General features: G+C 42.5%; 1 protein-coding gene across 1 annotated transcript in view; it reads left to right on the plus strand.

Moving 5' to 3' along the window:
• The window catches only part of THRAP3 (thyroid hormone receptor associated protein 3), a 40,402-nt gene extending 14,478 nt beyond the window's left edge, over window positions 1–25,924 (plus strand). Inside the window, 23 exon segments of the mRNA XM_033158687.1 lie at window positions 3,085–3,189; window positions 3,192–3,246; window positions 6,583–7,403; window positions 7,406–7,469; window positions 11,004–11,038; window positions 11,041–11,148; window positions 11,151–11,227; window positions 11,229–11,321; window positions 11,324–11,423; window positions 11,426–11,753; window positions 14,521–14,601; window positions 14,603–14,691; window positions 16,253–16,280; window positions 16,282–16,327; window positions 17,767–17,853; window positions 20,415–20,561; window positions 20,563–20,597; window positions 23,097–23,205; window positions 23,208–23,294; window positions 24,043–24,207; window positions 24,537–24,626; window positions 24,628–24,682; window positions 24,685–25,924. Of these exon segments, the coding sequence (XP_033014578.1) occupies window positions 3,111–3,189; window positions 3,192–3,246; window positions 6,583–7,403; window positions 7,406–7,469; window positions 11,004–11,038; window positions 11,041–11,148; window positions 11,151–11,227; window positions 11,229–11,321; window positions 11,324–11,423; window positions 11,426–11,753; window positions 14,521–14,601; window positions 14,603–14,691; window positions 16,253–16,280; window positions 16,282–16,327; window positions 17,767–17,853; window positions 20,415–20,561; window positions 20,563–20,597; window positions 23,097–23,205; window positions 23,208–23,294; window positions 24,043–24,207; window positions 24,537–24,626; window positions 24,628–24,682; window positions 24,685–24,761 (2,856 nt within the window). The 5' untranslated portion in view covers window positions 3,085–3,110 and the 3' untranslated portion in view covers window positions 24,762–25,924.
• The last annotated feature ends 1,228 nt before the right edge of the window (window positions 25,925–27,152 follow it).

Genomic DNA, 27,152 nt, shown 5'->3' on the forward strand with positions numbered 1-27,152 from the left:
TTCTGATTTTTTTACTTATTTATTTTTTACATTGTGTAGATTCATTATACGTGCTCAACTATATTTAGGGCCTTGTTTTTTAAAAGTTCCTATTACTGCTGGTAGAGTCACACCCCTCTGAAAATTGTTTTAAAGGTCCTATTTCCATTTAAAATGTTCATTCCTTTTTTGGCAAAGAATGAGATATGCATTACATTTAAGAGATTCTTCAGGTTTATTTTACTGTTTTGTACAATTCTGAAAAAAAAAGAATTTTTTTTTTTTAAAGTAGAGAGCTGTGGGCCAGAATTTGTAGAAATGCAGCAGTTATTTGACAGCCAAACATTTAGGAAAACTCCATATGTTTAGGAATTACCATGCTCATGATTTCCTATATAATCTTAATAAATTAGGTATTATGCTGTGTTCTGTTGTTCTTCGTTGTGGCTGCATTATTGAATTCTCCTTGTGGGGGGCTGATAGCAGTGAGGGCTGTCATTATGTGTGCTTGTGCAGGCATACCTCGCTTTATTGCACTTTGCAGATATTGCTCCTTAGGAGGACACGGGTGCAACTGCAGGCAGCCTGTTCATTTCCAGGGGAAGAAAGTCTCCTGCTGCCACTGTCCCTCTTCTGACCACAGGAGTGGAGCTGGCTAGGGCTGGAACCAGGTTTTTCCCCTTCCACCCCAGCAGCCTGGGGGGCCTGGCTTAATAGACTACAGTATAGTGTAAACCAGTGGTGGCCAAACTTGGCCCTCCAGGTGTTTTGGAACTACAACTCTCATCATCCCTAGCTAACAGGACAAGTGTTCAGGGATGATGGGGAATGTAGTCCCAAAACAGCTGGAGGGCCGAGTTTGGCCACCAGTTGTGTAAACATAACTTTTATATGCACTTGAAAACAAAAAAATGGTGTGACTTGCTTAATTGCAATATTTACTTTCTTGTGATGGTCTGGAATGATATGTGCAATGTCTCCGGGGTATACCTGGACTTTAAAATTTTACCACTACACCCCTGTTTTTATCCGAGGGGGCGGGCGGACATGTGGCCCTTCAGATGTTGCTGGAATGCAGTCATTTACCAATGATGCCTGAGACTGTTTTGAGTTGAAGTCCAATAACATTTGGAAGGCTGCAAATGTTCCCTTTTCCTGATTTATATGTACAAATCTAAATAGCATCATGCATGAGAGGTATGCATCTGTAAAAGTTGTAGATTTTTCTGGCACATTTCAAGTAAGAACGAAACTACTACTCCTCCTCCTCCTCCTCCTCCTCCTCCTCCTTCTTCTTCTTCTTCTTCTTCTTCTTCTTCTTCTTCTCCTCTCTCTCTCTCTTTCTCTCTCTCTCTCTGTGTGTGTGTATGTATGAATGAGAGAATGAATGAACAGGCTCCAAAGAGCACATATTTCAGTGGCACGCACTGGAGCCTGTTCTGATTGTCATCTCTTTTTTTATCTCTCCCCACATTTATATTCTGCTGGGTACATGTCAGCAAAGGCTGAAATCTTTAAAATCTAATCTAGGACTTCTTGAATGCTCAGAACACAGCTGACTCTGAAATAGGAGCACTTGTGCTGGGGTGGGAGGAGGGTGAAGTGTTAACCCTTGAGACCACACTGTCTGGAACTCAATTGTGTTGTTGCTTCACTCTATTTAATTGCTTGGAATGTGTATAGGAGAGTGTGTGGCAGAAAAAACATCTGAATTTGTCCCTAGTTTCTAAGAAGCAAAAGTATTCCCAGTTAAGGGGTGACTGATGAATGAAGTCAAAACATACTTTGCTGAACAGAACTTGAGCTTCAGTTTGCTCTTTGTACAGTGAAAGTGATGGGCCAGGCCAGGTGTTAGCTTATAGAGTTAGGTCTACTGAACAGTCCTGGCAGAAGTAGAGGGAGGATTTCAGGTCCTCACTCAGGATTACTTGAGGTATGCCACTTTACCCGTTACATTTCAAAAATGGCTTGGGTATGTAAGAGAGCACTCACTCATTTTATTGCTACCCTGAATTAGAACTGTGCTGGGTTGAGGGGGAAACAAGTCTTGTACCAAGAGCTGTTTTGTGGATTATGTTAAAGTTACCAATTTTGAAAACAAAAAATCCAAATATGATTTATGGAAAACGTTTGCAGAAATAAACAGATTCATAGTAAGTGGCTTTTTATGGGGTTTCTGCAAGTGTTTTATGTCTGTAGTACTTTATAAAACCAATCAAAAAGATAAAATAAATGCTTTTTTTCTATTTTGAATTATGATATTTTGGGTGGCATTGAATAAAGTTGCTTCTCATTGTATTGGTATTTAATGTTTTCTCTTTAAAATAGTGTGTTTTTCTGTCACCTGCTGGGTTTTTCCCTGGGTGTAAAACTGGACACACACAAAATTGTCATTGAGAAACCACCTAATCATTCTCTGCTTAGTTACAACTGCATCATGCCTGATGGTTGATTTGCCCCTGCTTATTTCTAAAATTGTGGGATTTTGTTTGAGATAATTTGCTACATTTCTTCCTGTTAAAATTATTAATTAATTATTCAAAGCTGTTGAGTGCTATAGAGAAACTTATTTTCCATCACCAACATTTGAACCCTTGAAATATTTGGAAGGGCTCCTGATTTATTTTGGCTGCAACAAGAGTCCCTAGTGGCTGCTTGATTGTAACAAGTGTATAACTTGGTTTACCAGCAGCAGGGCTTTTCAAAGAGTCGGCACCTCATCCCTGGGAGATAGTATGTAAGTGTTCTTTTGTCTTAAGTGCGGGAGAGAGGCAGCTATGTTAGCTGGCGACAGTTAGGACTCCATTCTCACCACATAAAGGAATATTTGCAGGAACCTGGACATGTATAGGCTTTGTGATTAGTAGATTTAAAGCAAAAGCAGGATTGGAATTGTTACGGAATAAAAAGAGTGTCTAAACTAGTGCAGAGACTTCTCAAGTTTTCTGGTGTTCTTTTTAGAGCTAACTTGCAAAGGCTGTTGAATATAAGTTCTTTGCTTTGCAAAAAGAATTTGCTATTCTTTGACATCTTCAAACAGCCAAGGAGAGAAGCTGGAAAATGATTCATTTGCTGTTGTTTCTATCTTCCCTTCTATGTTGACAGAATTAAGTGAAAGGAGTGAGAAAAAAATGTCAAAAACAAATAAATCAAAATCGGGGTCCCGTTCCTCTCGTTCAAGATCTGGTTCTCGATCCCGGTCCCGGTCTTTCTCAAATCTCGGTCCCGATCCCGGTCTGTTTCTCGATCAAGAAAACGCAGGCTCAGGTAAGTGCCATTGGTTGCTTCTAATGGTGTTGTGTTCTTTTTTTGTACCTGAAGGGAGCCCTGCACAAATGGGAATTCTCCTGCGGAAAGCTTTTGCTAGCTTCCAATTTATTCTACCATCTTAAGTTACTTCCTTTGTCTGCCAACCAGTTCTATTTTTATAACCTTACCATCCAAATAGCGCTTGCTCGGCCATGAAATGGGTAGCTTTTTAACCCAGTGTTCTCTGTGTTTTGGTTGTACTAGTCCCTTTTGAGTTGTTGTTTTTGAAGTTGGCTATTGTCAAACGTTCTGAGCAACTGGGTTGCTTCTGGAATTATTCTGACTTTGAGGAATGCCTAAAATTGTAGAGGGAGCAGAACAGAGCGGGAGTGTATCTTTCCCTGTGCTTCAACAATCATAGTGAAGTCTGTGCCTAAGATTTTACATTTGGTTTTCTATTGTGTCTCTTTTAATGTCCTAGTGATTAGATTTGTATTTGCCTAGCTTTGGTTAGCTAATTGCAAATAATGATATTTTTCAGTCTCTTTACCTTGTTAGAAATTATACGGAACAAGCAATTCTACAGCAAAAACTCTTCGTGGTTGGGGCTTGTTGTTTAGGAGAGGGGTGTCATCTTCGGGCTCATAAATTCATTGTTATTTTTAAAAGTCTTAATATTGCAAGAACTTTGTCTCTAATGAAAAGTTACTGATCTTAACTCACTGCTCAGGATATGTCTAAGAACGATGCAGTAGAGAGCTAAATTGCAGAGAAAGATGGATGAAGATTTTCGCTAGTGAAAGTTAGGAAAGGGTACTAATTCTGTGCTTTTCCAGTTGGTTATTTAAACTTGGACTGTTAACAAGAAGAACAGCATTCTGAATAATTTCTGGGATCTGTTTATTGGCACATCCAGCAGAACCAAACTCCACTTGGCTGTTCATTGTGTTGCTTTACTTTTCAGAAGAATTTTAGTCTCCAGTTAGATTTTGTTTATATCAGTCATTTATTTTGTTACCTTTCAAAAATAATGGTAGAAGGCTCACAGATTTTCTGTAACTGTTGGGACAGAAGCATAAGTGGCTGTTAATAATTAGTGTGTGTGGTTTCTGAGAAAGATACAGAAAGGGAACAGTAAAATGCAACAGGGGGTGGAGAAAAGGACAATGCCAGAAAGAGGAGAGGAGCCAAAGCACAAACGTTCTCCTTACAGAGGGTAAAAGCATTAGGAAGGGCTTACCCGTAGGCTGGGAATGTCCGGCTTCATTGAGGGGAGCTCTGCCAATGGAGAATGAGCCCAGCATGCAAAATGCTCCTGGTTACAGACAGCTTTTGGAGAAACTTTGATTATGCATATGACTTGGCTGGAGAAGTAAAATGGAAGAGGCTGGGGAATGCAAATCTAGGAAAAGTATAGAAAACTCACTGAGGTAGGTTTCCTACCTTACGTTGGCTTCATTTCTTGGGGATAATAGGCTTGCTGGTCAGAATCTTGTTGTGGTAGAGGGAAGCAGCTTGGGCAGCTGGTTGCTTTTGGTGTCTCGACTGCAGAGAATGTGGCTTGTATTACATTTGTGTCTTTCTCCAGGGAATTCCCCTTCTCTGCCTCAACTCTGGTCATAATCTATTTAGTTCTTTGTAGGAGTCGTTCCACTCCACTAGCTCTATTTTCTGTAGTGGCCTTGAACCCATGCAGTTACTCAGCTGCAAGCTTTGGGGAGAAATAACTTGCACGTTTTCTCCCCCCCCCCCCCAGCTGCACAATCTCAGCTGCATTTCATGTGCTGTGTCCTTTCAAATGATTTCTCATGAACAGCCTCCACAGATCTTTGAAGGGAAACTTCATTTTCCATGCCTCTTAAAATGGCAAAATGGATTTTGGAAGGCTCAGGCAACAGGTCCCTCAGCAGTTAATTGATAACAAAATGCAGTAGCTGTCTAGGGACTGGCTCCTACGTGGGCTGCGGAACACCTCATAATTAGCTCATTTTCACTGTCTGCACCAGGCTGTGTGCATGTCTATTCCTTCTTAACGTTGCTGAAACTGTTTGCGAATGAGACAGAATCCAAGGTAAGCTGATCTGGGTTTTTCTTAATAGTAAAAGAGGCTGGATTCACGGAAGAAACAAGGCAGCAACTTCTCTTTGTGTAGAAATTGTGCCAGATGTTGTTTTAGACTGCAGACCTTGCTTTTCCGTTTTTAAACCTGTTTTCACTTGACTGTGTAGCTCCTCACCAGCACAACTTCTTGTTACATAATCCTTACCTAATCTCAGATTAGTCATCCATTTGGGCTATTTTGGTTTGTGGTACTTCAGGGCTTCAGTTGCGGTTTTGTTCCCTGCTCGGTCATCTCCCCACCCCCAATCCTTCGGTTGGGAGATGCAGCATCGGGCCTTTTTCCTGCAAAGCACCTGCTATTTCAAGTCTCACTCCAGCATTCATGGGCAGCTGCACCCCATTTGTGATCACCAGTGGGATTTTTAGTAGCGTTGTATCAGTTGTTACATGAAGTGAATAGACTCCAAGAGTAGTGACCAAGCCTATGTCGCTCTCTAAACTTCATGGCCGAGTGGGGAACCTATCTATCTGATCCTAGTCTGACACACTATAACCCAAACAAAGGGAACTTAATCCTGAAATTGTATCTTCCCCCTCATGCCCCTCATACTAGATATGTCTATTTAATGTTATGTGTTAAAAATAAAAATATACTCAATCACATAATATTGCTTTAAGAATCCACAAACACAAAAGACTTGAACCTAAAAAAGATCTATTTGATTGAGTAGTGTGCCCTGATGGCAGAAAGTTGCTGGCCATTTAACTCCCTTATTGGAAGACAGAATAATGTCTGACACTCCATGTCTTGTTTAATTTTTCTGTTGCGTGTGGGGGAAGAGAGCTTTTTGTTGCCTTTTAAAAACAAAAACAAATCATCCATGAAGTGGAATCTTTGCTGGGTTATAGTACATAAAACTGAAAGATTATAAATAAAGGTTTCGTCTCTGCCCTATTGGGTACATTTGCCCCATGCTGCAAATTGAGCTCTGGAAGGTGGGTGCTCTGAGGATGGCCTTCTGAGGGAGAAAGTGCTGCTTCCTCTGTGTCTGAAGTGGTCTTGTAGGAAAATGCCCATCCTAGCAATAGCAGCTTTGTTCCATCTGCGTTGCCCTGCATTGCTGAGGGTTTTTAATAAAGGAGTGCATACTTATCATTATGAGATAGAAGCTGGAGATGAGCTAAAGGGAAACCTGTGCATCATTATGAAAGCAGGCTAATGCCTTTGTATTGCAATCAGAATGGTGTAGTACTGTGTGTAGCAATTTCCAAATACATTTTTCTTTTCCTCAGTTCTAGGTCCCGTTCGAGATCATATTCTCCATCTCATAACAGGGAGAGGAACCACCAGCGGGTCTACCAGAATCGGGATTTCCGTGGGCATAACAGAGGTTATCGGAGACCTTATTATTTCCGTGGAAGGAACCGAGGGTTCTACCCATGGGGTCAATATAACCGAGGTGGCTATGGAAATTACAGGTCCAACTGGCAAAACTACCGCCAAGCCTATAGCCCTCGTAGGGGACGCTCACGTTCTCGGTCACCCAAGAGGAGATCTCCATCCCCAAGATCTAGAAGCCATTCAAGAAATTCTGACAAGTCCTCATCTGATAGGTCAAGGAGGTCTTCATCATCTCGATCCTCCTCTAATCACAGCAGAGGTGAGTCCTCCAAACGTCGGTCATTGAAGGACAAGAAGTCTTCTTCCAAGGATGCCCGGGGGTCTCAGGGTGCTGGAGACAACCAAGGGGATGACACCAAGGAACAACCCTTCTCAGGAGGAACTGCACAGGATGCCAAATCCTCAGAGGGATCGAAATCTTGGCAAGAAGTGGGTTCTTATGGCACAGGTTCAGCATCAAGGGCCTCTGCTGCGACAGAGTTGAGTCCAAAAGAGCGAAGCCCAGCACTAAAGAGCCCTCTCCAGTCAGTTGTCGTGAGGCGCCGTTCACCTAGGCCAAGCCCACTTCAGAAGCCCAGTCCTACATCTTCCAATCCTTCACAGCTGGGCTCGGCTCTGCAGAGCAGCAGCTCCTTCCAGGCAGGCTCACATCAGTTTGAGCATAATTTAGGAGGCCTGAGCCCAACAAGGAAAAGTCCTGTGTGCAAAAGCCCACAACAATCAGTTCCATTTATGGGGCATCTCAGAAGGAGGAAATGGGGATAGCCTTCTCCAAAAGGCAAGTTGTCTTCATTCATAAAATTGATTGATTGATTGATTGATTGATTGATGTTTGTCTGACTTTCAGCTGATTGCTAGCTTGGCACAATCAGGCTAGCCATAAGTAATGTAAAAAGTTTAGTCTCAGCTAGTCAGAAGTTGCAAAAATCTCTTGTGAAAATAAAAAAAAAACAGACTTTGGTAATAGTGGTAAAAGTATTGTTTTTATTAAGTGTATTAATTGCTGTGGTATGTGAGATACTATTATTAACACTATTTTTCAGTCTCTGATTTTCTAATGAAGAATTACTCAAGGTGGCATACAAGATAAAAATAGTCATGTGGGTTTTTTGTACAGTTTGCTAGAGCTTCAGAGAAGATTTAAGATGGCTATTTGATTTATAATGTACGAAACAAAACAAAAAGTAAACCATGCCATGCTAATTTATTTGCTATATACATATATGAAGAGATCTTTAGTAGCCAAATGTAGTTGAACTGAAATATTTTATTGAGGGAGGAATTAAATATACTCTGTGCATTTTAATGTTGTATTTGACCTAGTACATATATTTACTTGGCAATTATTATTAATTGAATACTTTAAAAAAAAATTAAGGCCCAACAATTCAACAGCACCTTACAATACCTACAAATTATGATCAGGGGCTTTTTAAAGATTAATTTTACCATACCTGAAGTGCTGTGTGTAAGAATATGCACTTTCAAGAGATAGTTAACTGAAAAGTTAATTACAACTTCAATTTTGAATTTTACTAGTATGGTGTCTATTCCACAATTTGACTATTGTGTATTCATTGGGTTAAATTATACAACTTATTAAACCATAGTTTACTGTTACATGCATGAGCTGTTGTATGCCACCCACTCCCCTCTGAGGTGAGCCAGAGAAGGTGATTGGAAGTATCCAGTTCCGGTTTTAAATGAACAAAAAAATCCCGATTACTTCTAAACTCTGGTAGTTCTTCTTAGTCTATGGTTAGGTCTTAAGGCACAGTTTGATCCTGGATTGCTTGAACCAATATAAGTTCCTGGAGTTTGATATAATGGAGAGTTTTGATTAGTTTAAAATTGTAAGTTGAATATTTCAACGTCAAACATGAAATTGGTATACAAGTCTGTAGATTGTACAAATAACCTAAACCAACGATTGGACAGCCTGTGGCCCTCCATGTGATGTTCAACTCCCATCAACCCCAGCTATCATGGTGGGTGGTTAGGGTTGATGGAAGTTGTAGTTCCACAGACTCTTCAAGACCTCAAGTTGTGCTCCCCTGTGTTTTAGCATTGCTTCCATTCTGGCCCATTAAATTACTAGTTCATTTATGAAACAACAAATGTCTAAAAATGGGAAATTTTCTCTGGAAAAAATATGACATTGGAAAACTTTATATAATTCTTCACCCCAGTTCAGTGAAAATAGTGCAGCATGTATATATTTTTTAAAATGTTTCAAACACAAAAATAAAAGTAATGTCATGTTAAAAACCTTGGCAATTAAAAAAAATCAAGGTGTACAGTTGAGTAGCTTGGTAGACGTTCCTGAAGAGGATAATTCATAATATAGATGTGTCACCTCCCTGAAAAGGGATCTTGCATTCTGAACAGAAGGAACACAGAGTTGCAGCCAATACAAGAAAGAATTGACCCTTCCATTTTGCATGTAACTAGTCTGCAAGTAGGAAGCTGAAGTATCTCCCCAGAAAGCATACATACACCTCTAGGCATTTTCTTACTTTTATTGTACTTAGTGTACAGCACTAGTGGTCACTTGTATAAATAACTTATGGCTGCTAACCATGGTAGCCAAAACTGCAGACTCATTTGGATGACCAGAGGATAGGTGCTATTGGGGTTGGAACTCATTATCATGATGAAATTTCTGTTAAACAGTAGGAGTTAGACCTTCACTCTGCATGGCATTTATTGTTTTCTTACAGAAATGAAACTGCTGCTTTAAAATTGCAGTAGTATCAATGGAATACAGCTTGGTAGCTTTTGTAATGACAGTTGCTCCTTTATATACCAAATTCATTTTTATCTTAGATGCAGAATCAGATCTAGCGCTGAGATTGTGTTAAGTATTATTACACAGCTGCCTAATAGGCTCATTTTAAAAGGATGCTTGCCGCTTATTTCTCTCAGTGTACAGCAGGTGTAAAACCCTTGAATTTCCCCCAAGGGAACTGGTTTATGGTAAATAATCTAGCACAGTTACGTACAAAAGCATTTTTAAAAAGCATTAATAAATACCTTTTCAGTAAAAAAGAAAGTAAGTTTTTAAGTTCACCCAGCATGTTCGAGAGGCAGTTTGTAGAACTGAGATTTGTGCATAGGTTTTGCTGTTATGTAGAACAGGTGTTTCCTAAACCCTTTTTAGAAGGAGTGGGGGAGAAAATTGTCTCAGATTTCTTGGCACTGGCTTCAGATTTTCAGGAGTCAGCATTAGATGTGTAGGTGTCAAGTCTTGTAAAATATACTACTTAAAAAACCCAAAAAGCCGATTACCAGGCACCACAAGTGTAAAAATTTAGGAGCAGAGGCCCTGCTTTTGGAAATATATGAGAAGATTGTTAAAGAATAGGTACAGTGTTTGTCATCCCTAGATTCTGCTGGTGGGCTCAGCTTCCAGCAAATACAGAAAACAGCTGTCATGGAGCCAATTTTTGCATCTAGTAAAACTTGTGCAGCACGAAGATAGTTGTTGGAAAATGTGCTTTGGGGAGGAACATTACTTGAATCTTTGCAAATACATTCCCCCCAGGGAGTCACCAGTTAGTACAAGGAGCATTGTTTTTAGTTTTTTTGTTAGTTGATCTCAGCAGCTATACATCCATCTGTTTGAGAAGCGATTGTATTGTTCTCAGATGCTCCACAATGAGTTTTCCATTCTCAATTATGTTACATCATAAACCAATGCATAGTTTTGAAATTCACCTCCAGTTGTAATTAGAAAATAGAAAATTGCCCATATAGTTTAGATATATGCCAATCACCATCCTGACAGTTTAGTTGGGGATTGACCATCTTTATAATATTGCTGAGTATTCGTGTTCCTCCCAACCAATTAAGCATTTCCCCCCGTTAACCTTTTTGCTTTTATTTGTGTTTTGAATTGTCTATAGCTTCCATAGGAGACTTTTCTTCAAAAATTTGAAGTAGCTTTTGAGGCTTTTATTTCCACTGTGTATTACTTAAAAAGCACAGCAATCCAAGGTGAAAATGTTGATGGGTTAATTCTCCACAAACAGGTTTGTAAGTGAATGCACAGGTTGGGTAAGATCTTTTACGTATTTCCTGCCTTCTAGCTATGGCAAGTAGGTTCTTAAATACGATTTATTGGTTTTACTAAACTTTGTTTGTCAGGTTCTGTGACCTGTAGTGAATAGATGTTCTAATTTTAAAGCATTAAGAGTTAGAAAAAGCTAAACAAAGCTTTGTATCAGTAACACAGGGGTCTTCCATGATCTGCTTTATCAGAACTTTAAGAGTTCCTGGATTGACTGTCTCTCTCACTTTCTTTTTTAAATAGGTATTTGGAAGAGCAAAAAGCTGAAAATGGGAAAGACAAGAGCAGAAACTGTCGAATATGGAAAAAGAAAAAATGAAAGAGAAGGGAATTTTCTCTGACCTGGGATTAGCAGATGGTAAAACAAAAACAGATCCGTATGCTCCAAAGCTGACACAGAAAAGCTGTATCGTGGAAGTCAGTCCCCAAAGCGCTATAAGCTTCGAGATGATTTTGAAAAGAAAATAGGCAGAGTTCCACAAGGAGAGCCACTATGGCAAAGAGGAGGCCGATGAGCCCGAGAAGAAGGTTAAAGGCAAAGGGCGAAAGGAATCCAATTTGATGAGGATGAGGATGATGAGCCGAAGTTTCTGTCCAAGACATTGTCTGCTTCCAGTAAAAACCAAGAGGAAGATCGATCAGGCAAATGGGAAGGCCTAGTATTTTGCCTGGAGCCAAAGAGAAGCAGAGGAAAGCTGAGGAGGTGGAGGAGGAGTCCTATGCTGAGCAGACCAAGAAGGAGGAGAGGCAGGTTGGCAAGAGAGCAGAAGCCGGGCACAGAGGCTTTGTTCCAGAGAAGAATTTCCGAGTGACCACTTACAAAGCCAGCCAGGAAAAGAATGCTACTTCTCCTCCTCCACGAAAGACTTCAGAGGCCAGAGAGAAGCTGGGCACACGGGGAGAGGGCCTGGCCACTGGCAAGTCTTCGTTTTCCATCACTCGTGAGACCCAAGTCAACCTCAGAATGGATTCTTTCGATGAGGATCTTGCACGGTGAGAGGCTCAGTGTGTCTGCCCCACAGTTGGAATGAAGGTTTTGGGGAAACTTAAATGGGAATATTGCTCTGTACTGTGTACAGCAGTTCTCTTAAGAGAGTAATCAAGCAGCCTAGTCTGCTCACTGGTTTTATTATTTGGAACATATGGGTGGATAACAGAGCCCAGAGATTCTATTTTTAATGTTATCCATGTGCCAGAGTTTCTCACTTGCCATGGCTGAGTATGAGTGAGCATCATACTGGTGTATGCTTCCATTAGGTCTAAGCCAAAAAGCATGATTTGCTCCTCCCTAGCAAGCCACGGTCGGTAAGCCAATGACAAGCCGTGTTTTAAGGTTGGCTAGCAATCATGACTCCTTAGAGAGCAACAACCACAATCCAGGGTTCAGATGTAACAGGAAGCCAAAGCTTTATGTTTGTTTCTCTCCTTCTGAAGCTAACAGAGAAGCAAAGCGGGAGGCATCTGGCAGCATGTACCAGCACACTGCTTATTCACAATAAACCACAATAGTCAGAAACACCAGCTTATCATTATGCAAATGCAGTTACTGTCTTATCCCAATTTTTTGGCAGTGAGTGGCAGGGAGAACCAGAGCATATGTCTGTGTAAAGGCCCAAAAAGAAGAGCAGATCACAAATAGCTTGCAAAAATGTGGTGCAAGTCAAGGGTGATATTCAGCTGCATTTTACTCCGAATAGACCTACTGAACATTAAGTTACGTCCATGCATTTCAGTAGGTTTGCTTTGAGTAAAACTTAGTTGAATACCACCCTAGCTTTCAGGCAGAACAGCCATATAACCTACTACTACTACTACTACTTGTTGTTCAGTCCGTTCAGGTCGTGTCCGACTCTTCGTGACCCCATGGACCAGAGCACGCCAGGCACGCCTATCCTTCACTGCCTCTCACAGTTTGGCCAAACTCATGTTAGTAGCTTCGAGAACACTGTCCAACCATCTCATCCTCTGTCGTCCCCTTCTCCTTGTGCCCTCCATCTTTCCCAACATCAGGGTCTTTTCTAGGGAGTCTTCTCTTCTCATGAGGTGGCCAAAGTACTACTACTACTACAGTGGTGCCCCGCTAGACGAAAATAATTCGTCCCGCGAAAATTTCGTCTAGCGGGGTTTTCGTCTTGCGGAGCGGCAATGGGAGCCGCGCTCCGCAAAACGAAAAAAAAAAAAAAAGACGAAATTTTTCGTCTTGCGAGGCAGCCCCATAGACTTTTTCGTCTAGCGGGGCAGCCTCCCGCTAGACGAATGCTTTCGTCTAGCGAGTTTTTCGTCTAGCGAAGCATTCGTCTAGCGGGGTACCACTGTACTACTTTTATTATTTGTACCCAGCCACACTGCACCTTTCTTCTGTTCTGAGCAGATGGGAGGATGGATTTCCATTCCTGACATCCATTGAAATGTGGCCATATTTAAAGACATGTGCTCAGTGCAGAAGAGGCTGAGCCTGTGAAACACAAACGAGCAAGAACAGCTAACAGTTTCTTGTGTATTGTGGTTTTTCAAAGATATTTGCTGAGAGCTTTCATGGCTACCATAGGAGGTATGGATTAGGCACACTGGCATGTGTGGACACCATGTTACCAATTCTTGCCCTAATTAATAAATTAATTAATAAAGTCCAAGGGTCACCTGGAGCAAGCGAGCCAATCTACAGCAAAAACAGCCCACCACCTTCCCAAGCCTTAAATAACACTTTGAAGCATGAGCAAAAGACATCCGAAAGGACACTTGGTTGGGCACAACTTCATGGTGGCCATCCTCACTGCTGCTGATAGCCATGGTAGTCCCAGTGGCTGTAGGGAAATAATGCAGGGATGGACAGAGGAACATATGAGACCTGCAAATAAAACCTTGGAATAGAGAGTTGTATCCAACTGAGTTATACTCAGAGTAGACCCATTTGAAATTAATAGGCCTAAGTTATGTCTAGTGTTTTCAGTGCATCTACTCTTGAGTAAAACATTGCTCCTAAATTGATCGTGAAGTGCCTTCAGTGATAAGTCTTTGAATTGAACATGTTCCTCCCAGGCCAACTGTCTGTTCACATGGCCTCCCCACAAATGAATTCACACAATCTTGTCCCCCATAATCCAGAGAGTTGGTGTGCTGCAAAAAACAAAAAGGTGCTTGACAATCATTGAAGTGGAACACAGCTAATAAACATGCATAGCTAGACAGTGGTGTAGTTTATTCCTCATACTGTTGGCTGTTGCTATTGATTTACTTGACTTTTATACAAAGGCAAGCGTCTTGTGGCATTGTAGAGATTAACACATTTTTGCTGATAGGAGCTTCTGTGGACTGAACTCACTCCATCCAGGCCAAGGTGTACAGAATCTGCTTCACCTCAAGAGTTCCTTGGGCTACCGCCCTCTTTCTTAATTGTTCAGCTGCCATGGTACAGTGGAACCTCAGTTGTTGAATGTACCGGTAATCTGTTCTCGAAGACCATTCAACATCTGAAGCATTTGACAACCAACGCACAATGGGTGTCGGCAAAATCCATTGAAAAAAATGGAAAAAACGCGCCCCAGAAGCCGTTCGACTTCTGAGGCACGTTCGAAAACGGAAGCATTCATTACCAGGTTGTCGGCGTTTGAAAGTCAAAACGGTCGACTTTCGAAGCGTTTGACAACCAAGGTTCTACGTACCTTCTTGTTTTGTTCACTATGCCAGACAAACAAAACCACCTTTTGCTTTTGGAGGTCTTTACAATTAATGAGCATATCTTTGTGTGTTTCCCCACCAGCCCAAGCGGGATTTTGGCACAGGAGCGCAAACTGTGTCGTGATCTGGTGCACAGCAACAAAAGGAGCAGGAGTTTCGCTCCATTTTCATCACATCCAGTCCGCCCAGTCTCAGCGGAGTCCCTCGGAGCTCTTTGCTCAGCATATTGTGACCATTGTTCACCATGTGAAAGGTGAGTTGCATTTGAGACTGGTGTTAGTTTATTTATTGCTTTAAAACATTTCCATCCCACCCTTTATCGTACAGAATGATCCCAGAGTGGGTTACAACTGCCAATAAAATACTGAACAAACAATGAAATGCAGATCACGGAACAAATTCTAAAAATATAAAACTTTTGCCAAAGTGTTGCTTAAGGAAAACACACGTTACTCCTGAGCTGTCCTCTTGCTGTATATCGATAGAAGGAAGGAAAAGACACTATGCAATCCTGCTTGTTTCGCTGGAGCTCTCTCTCCCCCTCCCCTGATGAAGCTTATTCACTCTTGATTAGTGCTTCATCTTGCATTTGGGAAGGTTTTCCATTTGGGAAGAGTGAGAAATCTGTTTTAAAAATTCTTGTCTCCATTTCACCTCTTTGTTTTATTTTCATTTTGGTCCTTCTGAGCTGTTATGGTTTAAGTGGGCTAATTGGCAGCCCCCCTTCATTTGCTCTCTCCCCTGGTTACACTGCCGATAGGGGCATGGTAAAAGTTTATCTACAGCTTTACTCATAAGGGAAAGAAAACTTTAAAGTAAGAGTTCACAACTGAATGCCCAAATTCTTCTTGGGTTTTTACGTACAATGCTTCAGCTGTGCTGGAATATATGTGATCAGAAACTTCAATGGCACCAACGGTGGAAAAAATAGACATTCTTCCCTGACAAGTTCTCTATTGGAGAAGTTGAGCTTAATTAACAGTATGGAGTTTCTCAGCAAAAAGGTGCAGCATGTGGTGTGTTCATTCCTATCCATTTAGTGTCCATCTCTTCTTCCAAGCAGTCTGCTTTACCTGAATATCTAAGAGCAGGATGGATATTTGAGATGGGGATAAAGTACTAAGGTACCCTTTTGATATTCCGTAGACTCCTAGCCCACCTGATACTTCCCCTCCCTCCGAAAAAATTAGATGGATACCCAGCCAGGGAAGATGACAATAAAAGACTGTGTCTCGACTTTGAACATTGGACTATGTATAAAAAAATTGTGGAAGATTGCAGTAGCAGAAAAAATAACCCATCTAATCCACACGTGGAAGAGAAAAGAAAAATCTGACTCCTTTCATGATATTTGGCAAAACATTATTACTTGCACAAGTTGGACTATCAGGAATATGGTCCCTCTCCAGTCAATCTTCAGATTTGGAAATCAGGATCAGTTGACACTATGGTTGCAGTAAGAGTGTCACTGTAGGTTTTCCTGTACAAAAAGATAAAGGAAAGTATTATGTTAACAATCTGATCAAGTTTGTAATGCTTTGCTGATCTTCATATGATGTCAGCCTGTACTGGATCTTACACTTGAGACTTCTCTGGTGTTTTAATTCTTCTTACATGAGTAAAAGCAATTTCTTTTAAAACTGCTTAACCTGCAGACAGATGGATCCGTCTCCTTCTCTTTCTCCTCCTGCCCTTCACCTTTATGTTGTTTGCTTCCTGAATCTGTTGCAGACCCTCCTGCAGAGCCACTTTTCTATTGTCCTAAAGTATAGATGCATGTTAATGATTGACATTTTCCTCACTGCTATCAACAGAGCATCATTTTGGGTCTTCGGGAATGACATGAATGACGCTTTACAAAATACATAAAACGAGCGGAGCAAGAATCTGCTAGAACAAAGCCCTGAAATCCCACGGTGAGTACACCTTTGCATGTAATAAAGGTATGGTTGTGGGAGAAAATGTGCACCCTTGCCACAAAGAGTCCTCAAATGAATAACTCACCAGTACAAAAACAGGCAGACTACACAAATCAGGCTACTATCTGCCAAGTGTAGGGTTTTGACATGTACTTTTAAAATCTGATTTTAGAGACGTTTTGAATCGTAGCCTTTAAGCAGCATAAAGGCTTGCATTCAGCTGCTAGGCCAGGGGTCAGCAACCTTTTTCAGCAGGGGGCCAGTCCACTGTCCCTCAGACCTGGGGAGGGGGCGGAATATATATATATATAGGGAGAATGCATTCCTATGCCCCACAAATAACTCAGAGATGCATTTTAAATAAAAGGGCACATTCTACTCATGTAAAAACATGCTGATTCCTGGACTGTCCAGAGGCTGGATTTAGAAGGTGATTAGTTTGCCTACCCATGTGCTAGGCATTTGCTTGCTTATCATAAGCAAGTGCTTCTCGTCCAAGGCAAACTCTGCCTTGCCCTGCCACTGTCTTGGGTGCCTATCCAGGAGAGATAAAGGACTTTGATGCAAGCATATCGAATCCACAAGAATAAAGTATGGAAATCAATAATTTGCTCCTCATGGTGAGGCAAGGCTACTAGAGACCTAGTCCTTATGACTGAAACTCTTAAGCAGCCATTTTATGGCGTTCAGCAGGTGATGCCCACACAATTCAGCCATACTTTCTGAGGGCTAGAAGCTTCCTTTTTAAAAAGGAAGCTGAGAGAGGAGACTGAATTCTGAACCTTTTATCCATTCATTAGAGTGAATGGCGCACTGACTAACCAACCTCATTCTGCTCTCAGCCAGCTCCAACCTGCTTGCCTTCTTCTTACTTACAGCTAGTCCCAGGGGGTTGCCCAGCCTGTCAGCGGCATCCTAAGTCTCTGTGTTGCCCCTTGCAGAACACAGTAGGGAGGTGGATGAGGACAAAGTTGGAATAAATTGTCTCTCCCTGTCATTGGCTCTGGCTCTACCTACTGTTTGTCTCCCTGCCTTCTGCCCTCCTGGTCCCAATGGACACCAGCCACCACTGTTGCTATCAGAGTCTGCACAAATAAGTATGGCTTTCAGCGCAAGAAAAGAGATAAACAACTCTTTGTTTTATCCAGAACTCTTTAAGGTGCCTTAAGGTCCTGTATTGTTTACCAGCATCAGCTTGCCCAAGGCCACTAGGAGTTCTCGTGATGGAACAGGAGATTCAGGTTCTATCCACAAGTCAATTTAGCCCTGAAGTTTTATATCTGTCATGTGCCATTCCTTACACAATAGAACTGAGGCCTAATTTATACATTCCTGAATGGCAAAAGGGAAGAGGGGATTCCTTGACCTTTTCTTAATCATGCACGCTCTTTCTCTCTCTCCTCTTTTTTAGGAGGATAGACATTTCTCCCAGTTCCTTTAGGAAACATGGATTCTCGCAAGAGGAAATCAAAAGTTCCAAAGAATCCAGCTACAAGGTGACCTGTTGCTTTGATCTGTAGTGAAACAAAATGTGTGCACTTCGGGCATGAACTTGTTTTTTATAATAAAAAAGTGATATTTTTGTTTAACTTGCTCTCTACTTAAGTTGTGTTTTTCTTTCAAGGATGGGCATAATTCTAAAAATGAACTACAAAGGGTTAATTTTTATTAAAAAAAATGTATCAACAACCTTTGTGAAGTGGTTAGAAATATGGTAAATGACCCAAAGTCAATTGAGGTTGAGCTTGAGACAAAAAAAAATATGGAATTTTGGAAACAAGTGACCTTGATGATGGAAGACTTTTTGTGATATTTTGCTGCTTGTAAGTATGACTAAATCACTTGTCTTACCCGTGATATTTCCAACCATGTTTTCAAAAAGACTGCATGTCAGGAAGAGAGGAAAGTAAATCAAATCTATATCTGAACCAAGCACACAGATATTTTTTCTGCTAATGTGTTTTCTGTTGACTACCGCTAGTTTATTTTAAATGCTGCTCAGAATTAAAAGCACTCTCTTGGGGGTCTTTAAAACTGTTACGGGCAGCGAACAATTATATGCCCCTAATTTTAAAGGAAAAAAGACCATCTTGAGTTGAAGCATTGTCTGTTCACTTTCATACATGTTTGTCTTAATGGTTTTTAGCAATGCTGTTGAAGGGTTTTGCTTTCATGTCATACCTGTGTTCTCAGTTCTCCAAACACACTTGTCGTGTTTGAAAGATAATAGACTGCTGGATTTGATCTCTCTCTATCACACCATCCGACGGTGAACATGCTTGTGTGTGTGATTAGACACATACTTGAGTTTACAAACAGTTCAGAGCTCCTTAGACGGCTTCTTTATGAAATGGAACTACACAAATGGCTACAACAACTGATCTAGGTTCTGCTATTGAATGACATTTGATGGTGAAACGTGTTTCCATTCTGGCAGTGACAGATCGGCTTTGTTTTATGAGTTGAAAAGAGAGTTCTCCTTCACTTATGGAAGGCAAAAGAACAAATACAGCTCCCACATTCAACCATGCCAGCTTCTTTATTTTAATCAAAAAGTGGGCTAGAAGCTTGTGTAAGTAAGTACTTAATAGAGAGCTGCTTCCCATTCTTTTTGAGTTAAGGCGAAACTGATGCTCCCACTTTTCCCTGCCCTAGTTATTCGAAGTCTTGTGCTGGACTGAAAGTTACCAAGTTGAAACAAGAAGCTCCACTGATTGACTGTTTCAGTAAAAATCAAAGAGACCTGTAACAATTCAGAAATTACTTTGATCCTACTGCTGTTGACTGAAGATTTTTCCTTTGCCCATAGAATTTAATGTTTTCACCACTTTCTCCTGTTCTTAGACATTTCTTCCCAGATGTGCCACTTAAAAGTGATCCTAAATAAGGACAGGGGTGATGAAATAGTGGGATGAGACATACCTGTGTCTTTTTTGTGTTTGTTCATGGGAATATCATTCCGTAAAGTGATCTCCAAGGATAACTTAACTTTCCAAGCACACTGTTGATGCTGAATAAATGTTTGCGTTTATAAGTATTGCTCAGAAGAAGTAATATAGATACATTTATCTTGCACAACGTGTTCTGCTCTCAAAGTTCAAGTTTCCCCAAAAAATTCAGGAGCTTCTCAGCAATAGAGACAAGGAGGTTTGTGTGGAGACTGGATTGTAGCTGAGTAGTAGAAGCAGGGAGTTCGGTTTGCAGGGGGTGGGAGTGTGCAGTGAGCACAGCAATGTAGAACACCTAAGTTCTACTCTTGTCCCCTAGAAGCCAGGCCAAGCTTGGCTCCATTTGTTTGCTGAGTCTTCAGCAGCAGGTGTATGTTCAAATCTTTCTGCCAGCGTAAGTGCGAGAAACCACGATGCCTCGTTTTTGTGCTTACAGTGTACAACTCTGAATTGAGAGGCTAGCTGATTGAGAGCAAACTATGCAGCAGCCCTTCAAGGCTCATTCTGGATCTCTCAACAGCCAGTGGTGATTGGAGCGGGAGCACACTCAGGAAGCCTGCCTCCCCCAAATACTCCTTCACTGGTTCTCTGGAATGTAGAGTATTGGCTCTATGTTGATACTGGAGCTTAGACGGCCTACACATTTCCCCTTCACTTTCCATAACTGCAGCCAATGTCTCCTTCAGTGAGAGGAGGAGGGGGTCCCCTTTCCAGGCACAGGGAAGGAATTCTGTTGTTCGTCAATTCCCTTCAGAGCACAAGAATCTGTCAGAAGAGGAGAATACAGTTCTTAGCTTTGGCATATACAGATCATTGCCCCTTGAGGCTGTTGTTTTTCCTTTGGACATCAAAGTGTCTTGGCTTTGGCACCAGTTTTCCTCCCTTGATTTGATTAATAATACTTTATGTTTGCATAGAGAGAAGTGGATGCAGAAGATTGAAATCTTTTTGCGTGGATCTTGTGAAATCATTCAGTCTGTGTATTAGCACCAGCATAATTTCCCTTGCTTGAGTATTTTCTGTCCTGAGCAAGGTAAAAAAGGGATGTAGTGTGAAGGAATTGCTTAAGGCTCAGGTGTCAAGTCTTTCCCCTGTTTTTCTCTTTGCAGGCCGAAAGCAAATACAAAGAGGACCCAGTTGACCTGCGCCTTGACATTGAACGGCGTAAAAAACATAAGGAGAAAGATAAGCGAGGCAAGTCAAGGGAATCGGTGGACTCCAGACCCTCAAGTCATTCACGGGAGAGATCAACGGAAGAAAACAGAGAGGTCTCATAAAGGGTCCAAAAAGAAGTATGTAGGAGGAGAACATTCTCCATTTCTTTCTTCTTTCCTTCCCTTTTTATTTTAGATGCCACACACAAGGAGTGATAGTGAGCTGACATAATGAACCCCACATGGAAGAAGCTAGCAGGGAAACATTTTCAGCCCAAGTGCTGCATTTCCTCAAGAGGAACCTCCCCAGGAGGTGCATGCCAGTGTGGGTGGGGCAGTGGATGTTCAGTAGGATACGTTCCAGAGGTTTCTACAGTCACACATGCAGATATCCAGCCTCGCATCCAAGCAAGTAAGAGGTGCTACCACAATCAAGGAGAACATCCCAACCAGGCACAAACACTGAGGGAAGGTGCAGAGCAGGACCAGTACGGGGTGTGTGACCTTGTAAAAGTCCCCCAAGGGCCAGATAGAGAACCCTGGAGTTTCCCCTTCAGCCCCTGAGCCTGAGGTCCTTCCCCTCACTGGGCTAGTTTGGTGATACTTGCTGGGATGCAGCAGGTGTCAGTGTGGGGCAGTCCTGTTACATAGCACAAGCTTCTGGGGATGTGGGAAAGTGCTGTTTTTACATCCAGCTTGCTAGGCCTCAGCTGTTGGGTCCAGCCCACCCCATCATGTGGCATTGCCTGTGGGCTGTACACTGCACCATAGGTCTGCAATAAGTAGGCAAGCTGTTCCAAAAGGGATGCTTGTCTGTCATCACTGATCTTCTCATTAAGCTGTCGCTAATAAGGCCTCCAAGGAACCAACCCTACATTTTCCCAGAACACAGTTTGTAGGGTTACTTATTGAAAGGACACAGGCAGGCTAGTCTAAGTGCTTTTCAAGTGAATGTATTTTACACTTATTTATTTGTTTATAAAAATATTTAAGTACCACTAATTCATTTTTTAAAGTTATAAATGTACACTTGTGATTGTTAGCTTAGCCTTTCCCCCTAGATGTGGGAAACTTCAAATGCAACTTCGCTTTTTCAAGCTAAGAGGGGTGGGTGTAAGAGAGAGAAGAGCTCTCTTAATCACTGGGATGGGGCATGCTAGCATTGCTCAATGCTTTCCTTTCTGCATTTCTGAAACTATTCCATTTTTGCAGCAAATAGCTGTGTATTTGGGCTACTTTTGGCTGAATGAGGCACTGATCTTGGTCACCTCTATGCTGCCCAAGCTTAATAACAGTGTGTGTGGTGTGCACCTCTGTTGCTGGATTGCACTGGAACCCTAGAGAACAAGAAGCCACTCTAGATAAAGGAGGGGAGACTGTATGCTTGCTTTCATTTTCGGTCTGGAATCTCCTGACACAGAGACGCAATTAACGATTCTCTTCAGTCATTAGAGACAGCAGGGTACAAGCAGGGTGGTTGTGGAGGCAGGGAAATCCCTGCTTTTGGTCTAGGAGAGGGTAGGGAGTATGGTACTCTCCTATTTGTATATAGCAGCATTGTCCAACAGGTCTATCGGGATCGACTTGTAGATCATTGGATTGTTTCTCGTAGATCTCTCTATCCTAAACAGCCCTTTCTCTGAGGAGCCAGCATGCAGGGCTTCTCTCTCTCGGAAGGAGGAGAAGGAGAAGCCCTGTGCACTGGCTCCTCGAGAAAGGACTGGCTTGGGTCCAGAGAGAGAGAGAAAGAGAGAGAGAGATGGTGCTGAACATTCCAGGATCCAGCCCTTGAGGAGAGGACTGCCATGTCCCTCCCTCCCTGCTGACAAGCTCTCTCACGGAGGGTGGCAAAGCTTATTTAAACACGCAAGGGAGTAGGGGACCCTTCATGGCTGCTGCCATTCCACTCACGCGGGGAGGGGGTGTGTGTGTGTGTGTGTGTGTGTGCGCACGCACGCACGCACGCACGCAGCCCCTGCACACTGGCTCTCAAAGAGAGAAAGGGCTGGTTTAGGTTTACTCAAAAGGAAGGGTGGGTTGGATCCAGGGGAAAGGGCTTCTACAGGTTTCATCCAGTTCTTAAGGTGGTGCTTGAAGGCTTTCAACTCTGCAGTTGAGTTTACCCAATTTATGTTTCAAACTATGGGGGAAACCACTGTGGTTGACATGTGCCCCTGACTCATTTGAAAAACAGCAAGAGTCTGGGGTACTTTAAAGACGAGCTTTTGTGAACTACAATCCGTGCATCATGTTCTGATTATGTAGGACCCTGTCCTCAGTGTTATTTCTTAAGTTATTACAAGTATACAAAGTATATTTTTTTAAAAAAATATGTTGATTTATGATTAACTTTTCAGGTTTTATGGAAGCAACTATCATTTGTACTATTTTATCATAAGCTCAGCCAAATATAATATGTTTTAAGTGAAGTATGACAATGGAAGAGTGTGGTAGATCACTGCCAGTTTTTGATATTGAATGGTAGATCTCAGGTTACTTTTGGTTGGACATGCCTGGTATATAGCATGTGATGGAGTTGCGGGGTGAAGTGGAGGAATGACTGACGTCGAGGCAGTAGAGATGTGCCCTCCCGACATTCATATCTCTCTCTCTCTCTCTTTGCCTTGACTTAGGAAGGCACCGGCGGTGTCGGGAAGGATCTAGGTCAAGCTCCTCGTCATCACAGTCTTCCCGCTCCTACAAAGCAGAGGAGTACCCCGAGGAGACTGAAGAGCGAGAGGAGGCCTGCCCCTGGCTTTGACAAATCCCCGCCTTGGGACCAAGGAATTTACGGGCCCAACTGATAGGGGCAGAGCCCGAGGAAAACCTTTGTAAGTTGTCCTTTGGTGTGTGTGTGCTCGGGGCCCTTGTTCCAGGGTGATGTCAAAATAGTTTTGAATTGTGGCAGGGCTGGAGTGTGGACAGGCACCTCCCAGCTTTTGAAAGGGGTTCAGTGTTAGGTGTTGGCAGCTACCCAGTGTAAGGGAGATTGTTCTTGGCTATAAAATTCGTCCCACCTCTTCCACGTATTTACTGGGCAAACTTTTTTTTTAAAAAAACCCCAGTATGATATATAGCAAAAGCAACAAAACCATAACATTATAGTGCACATCAGTTGCTCAAGGAAGTGTAAGGAGCCACACTCGGAGGCTCACATCCAAAAATCTGAGAATCTGAAGGACAATTTAACCAAGAAGGGGCCTAGCTAAACAGGTTGAGCCAAAAGGGTTGGGTTTGTTTTAGTAAATGGGAGTATTATAACACCTCTTTGCCCAGCTGTGTAATGCAAAAAGGAATCCCCAGTGCCTACGGATTTGTCATGTTTACTTTAGCCCTCAAAATAGTGCTGTTGGGTCAGGTTTTTTTTCTGGAAAGGCTGTAGCCCACACCTTGAATACAGAAGTGTGATGAGTGTTTCTAGTGATGGGCAATTTCCATTCTGTCTGTTGCTAAGAGATAAACGATCAGGTGTGTGTGTGGTGCTCCAGAAATCATGACAGGCCATCCCAGGCCCAGCCAGATCCCATTTCTTTCTGTTGCTCACTTTTTGACGTTCCCTTTCTTCCTCTGCTCCTGATGACAGCAACAATTCCGGGCCAGGGGTCGTGGCTGGGGAAGAGGGACCTTCTCTGGCAACAGCAACAACAACAATAGCAGCGGTGGCAGTGGCAGCACCGACTTCCAGAAGCGGAGCAGGGAGGAGGAGTGGGACCCCGAGTACACCCCCAAGAGCAAGAAGTACTACTTGGTATGTGCCCTGGGGGTCAGATGGGCATGCTCCTGTGAGCTGCCTGCACAGAAGTTGTCCCTCCCACCAGGTGACAGGCCCCAAGTTGGTCTTGCCATCATTGTCTCCTCAGCCATGCAGCATTACTGGAGGGCTTATTTGCAAAGTGCAGAAGGCTGGGGGGCATATTCCAGGGTGTTTATCCTCCCCTGCCTTTGTGGGAAATGTGGCAGCGGCCACTGGGGAAAGGAGAGGGAATGGACAGAGGTGGGGCCTTCTGGTGGGCTGTTGAGGAGCTCTGCATTTGCTGACTGACAAATTCCTTTTTTCTTCTTCTTTTCCCTTTGCAGCATGATGACCGTGAGGGCGAAGGGGGTGAGAAATGGGTGAACAGAGGCCGGGGAAGGGGCATCTTCCATCCAGAGGGAGGGGCACGTTTCCCTGTACCGAAAATCGAGCACCAGCCCCAAATGGGCCCATGACAAGTTTAGTGGTGAGGAGGAGAGATTGAGGATGATGAGAGCGGAGCGGAGAACAGAGAGGACAAAGAGGCCCTTCAGTCGGTGGCGGAGTAGCAGTCTTGACAAGCGGAAAAGAGGGTCCTGAGACCCTGAAGCAGCAACAGCTGTTGGAGGGGGGGACTCTGTCAGTTTGGACTGTAATTGATCCTTATTGACTAGTTGAATGTTCTTTTATTTTCTCTTTTTAAATTTTCAGTGATCTCATGGAGGACAGTGGAGTGAGTTCTGCCCAATACTATTGGCAATCAGTTTTTGCGCGCTCGCTCTCTTTTAATGTGATGATACATGTGGGAAATAATTCTCTGCTCTTTGCTTTTCCCCTTTCTTCCTGTTTGTGGATATTCTTTTTTAGAAATCCTTTATTTTAAGTGTTTGCATATATACATATAAAAACAACACCCCTTAAAATGGTTAATTTCAGAAAGGCGTTGTGGTTCTTATATATAGAAGAAAAATGCATGTGAATAAACAATCTGACTAGAACTGTTGGGACCAAACTCTGTGGTGTTCTTAATTTAAAGGAACTTTCCCTCTGCTTGAATTTGGAGTCGTTTCTTTTTAAAGAATCGCCTTTTGTTTTTCCCCCTTTTTGTGCTGAAGTTCTAAAGTGTAGCATGGCACAGTTGAAGGTGAGGGACCCAAGCTTTCCCCACCAACACCACCACCACCAAAATGCAAAACTGCTCTTGGCTAATGTTAGCAGCATCTTGGTCCGTTCACTCTAGATTTCTTGCATACCCTCTTGCCTCCAGTTGTGAATCTGAACACTATTTTGGGGTCACATAGTTTTCTAAGAAACTTGTGAATATACTAGGTTTTAAAAAAGAAAACCAGACATATAGCATGAGAAATGAGGATTTTTCCCAGTATTTTTATTAATCTTTTTATAAAGCAATTTTAACTCACTTCTGTGATGGCGATGGGTAAGTGGCTGACAGTTGGTTTTGTGATTCTCTTCGGCTTTAAATCCGCAGCACTCGAAACATGTCGGGCAGGTGATGTGCTCACTCTCCCAAGCCTGCTTACAGAGACTGTAGTTGCCCTATTGAGAATCTGTCCCCCTGGAAATGAGACTTTGCAGTGCTTCTCTTTGTTCCCCCTTTCCTCTCTGTGCTATAAATAGAGCTCATTTTGTGGGACTGGTGCAGTTCTTGCTTAGCAAAGCCTGCAAGCTTTTGTTTTGACTCCTTGTTCAAATAAAATTACATTGAAATGGACCATGCAGACCTTTTTTATTGCTGCTTTTATTGAGCCTCCACCCCACCCCAAAAATATGGGTTGCAACATAACCTTACATCAAACAGGGCCAACATGATAGTGTTGGGCAAAAGAAAGAAAAAAGAGTTGCTCTTTAAGGGTAGCAGAAAAATGCTCAACATGCCACCCTTGATCCCTGTAGCCATATGTTAACATTGCAGAGAAGTGTGTGCGTCCACAGAACGCTGTACATCTGTAGGGCTCTCTCTACCTGGTTGCCCAAGATTCCCAATGAGTGGAAGAGCCCCCATCCTTTTCTCACCCAAAATGCCAAGCTGATGTGGCATTGTAAAGCACTTTCTCTCTGCCATTTCACATACTCCTGGAATCCCGGGTGCGGGGTTGTTTTGAAGACTCCTGTAGGAAAGAGAAAGTGGGGAAGCAAAGTATTAGAACTGGAGGCTGCATTTGGGTTCTACAGATGTCATTGTAGAAGCCACTGCAACGTGGAGGGTAGTGACCAGGCAGTGCATAAACAGAAATGCCTGTAGGCTTTCTAGATAGTGTAATTGGCTTTGATCTTTTGTCTGCACACACAAAAAACCCTGAATGACCTGGTCTATAAATTATGCAAATTAAGAAAAAACCCTTTTGTTTGGGAGGAGGGTGCATTTAAAGAGAGAACTGTTCAAAAGACTTGAGTGGTGTATTAGTTAGGTGCAAAGTTTAAACCCCTTCGGGAAACGGTGGGGAGTATTGGCGAGCCCTGTTCTTTCCAGCAGCTATGCTTTTCCCCCGCTCCAAGTTTTTAATTAAAACACCAGTCAGCCTACCCTGTTGCCTGAGGGCATAATTAGAAATGAATATAAAAATGTGTTGGCAGTTCTCAGAGCTCCTGTGCTGGGGCACTGTGGCACCTGCTGGGCAAGGCAGGGTGCTGCCAGGGAGTCTTCTGGCTCAGATCTTTTAGATACTTCATTGCACTTCCATTCATTCTTCCCTCTCTCCTCTGAGTGGGGGCTTACCCTGGGCCCTAGGTTGCTGCCACAACAAACAGGGATTGTGAACATTTCTGTCCAAACAGAACAGTCTTCTGCACCACAGAGGCTCTGATTGTGTCATGTTGAGGGCAGTTTAACACATTTAAGAAGTGGAAACAGCAATTCTGCAAGAAACACAGCTGGTCCCCCCGATTTTCTCTGCATGATGAAGATTCTATACCCTTCGCATGTTACATGGTCTGTGTGT

Source organism: Lacerta agilis, chromosome 8, assembly GCF_009819535.1.
Source record: "Lacerta agilis isolate rLacAgi1 chromosome 8, rLacAgi1.pri, whole genome shotgun sequence".
NCBI classification, from domain to species: domain Eukaryota; kingdom Metazoa; phylum Chordata; class Lepidosauria; order Squamata; family Lacertidae; genus Lacerta; species Lacerta agilis.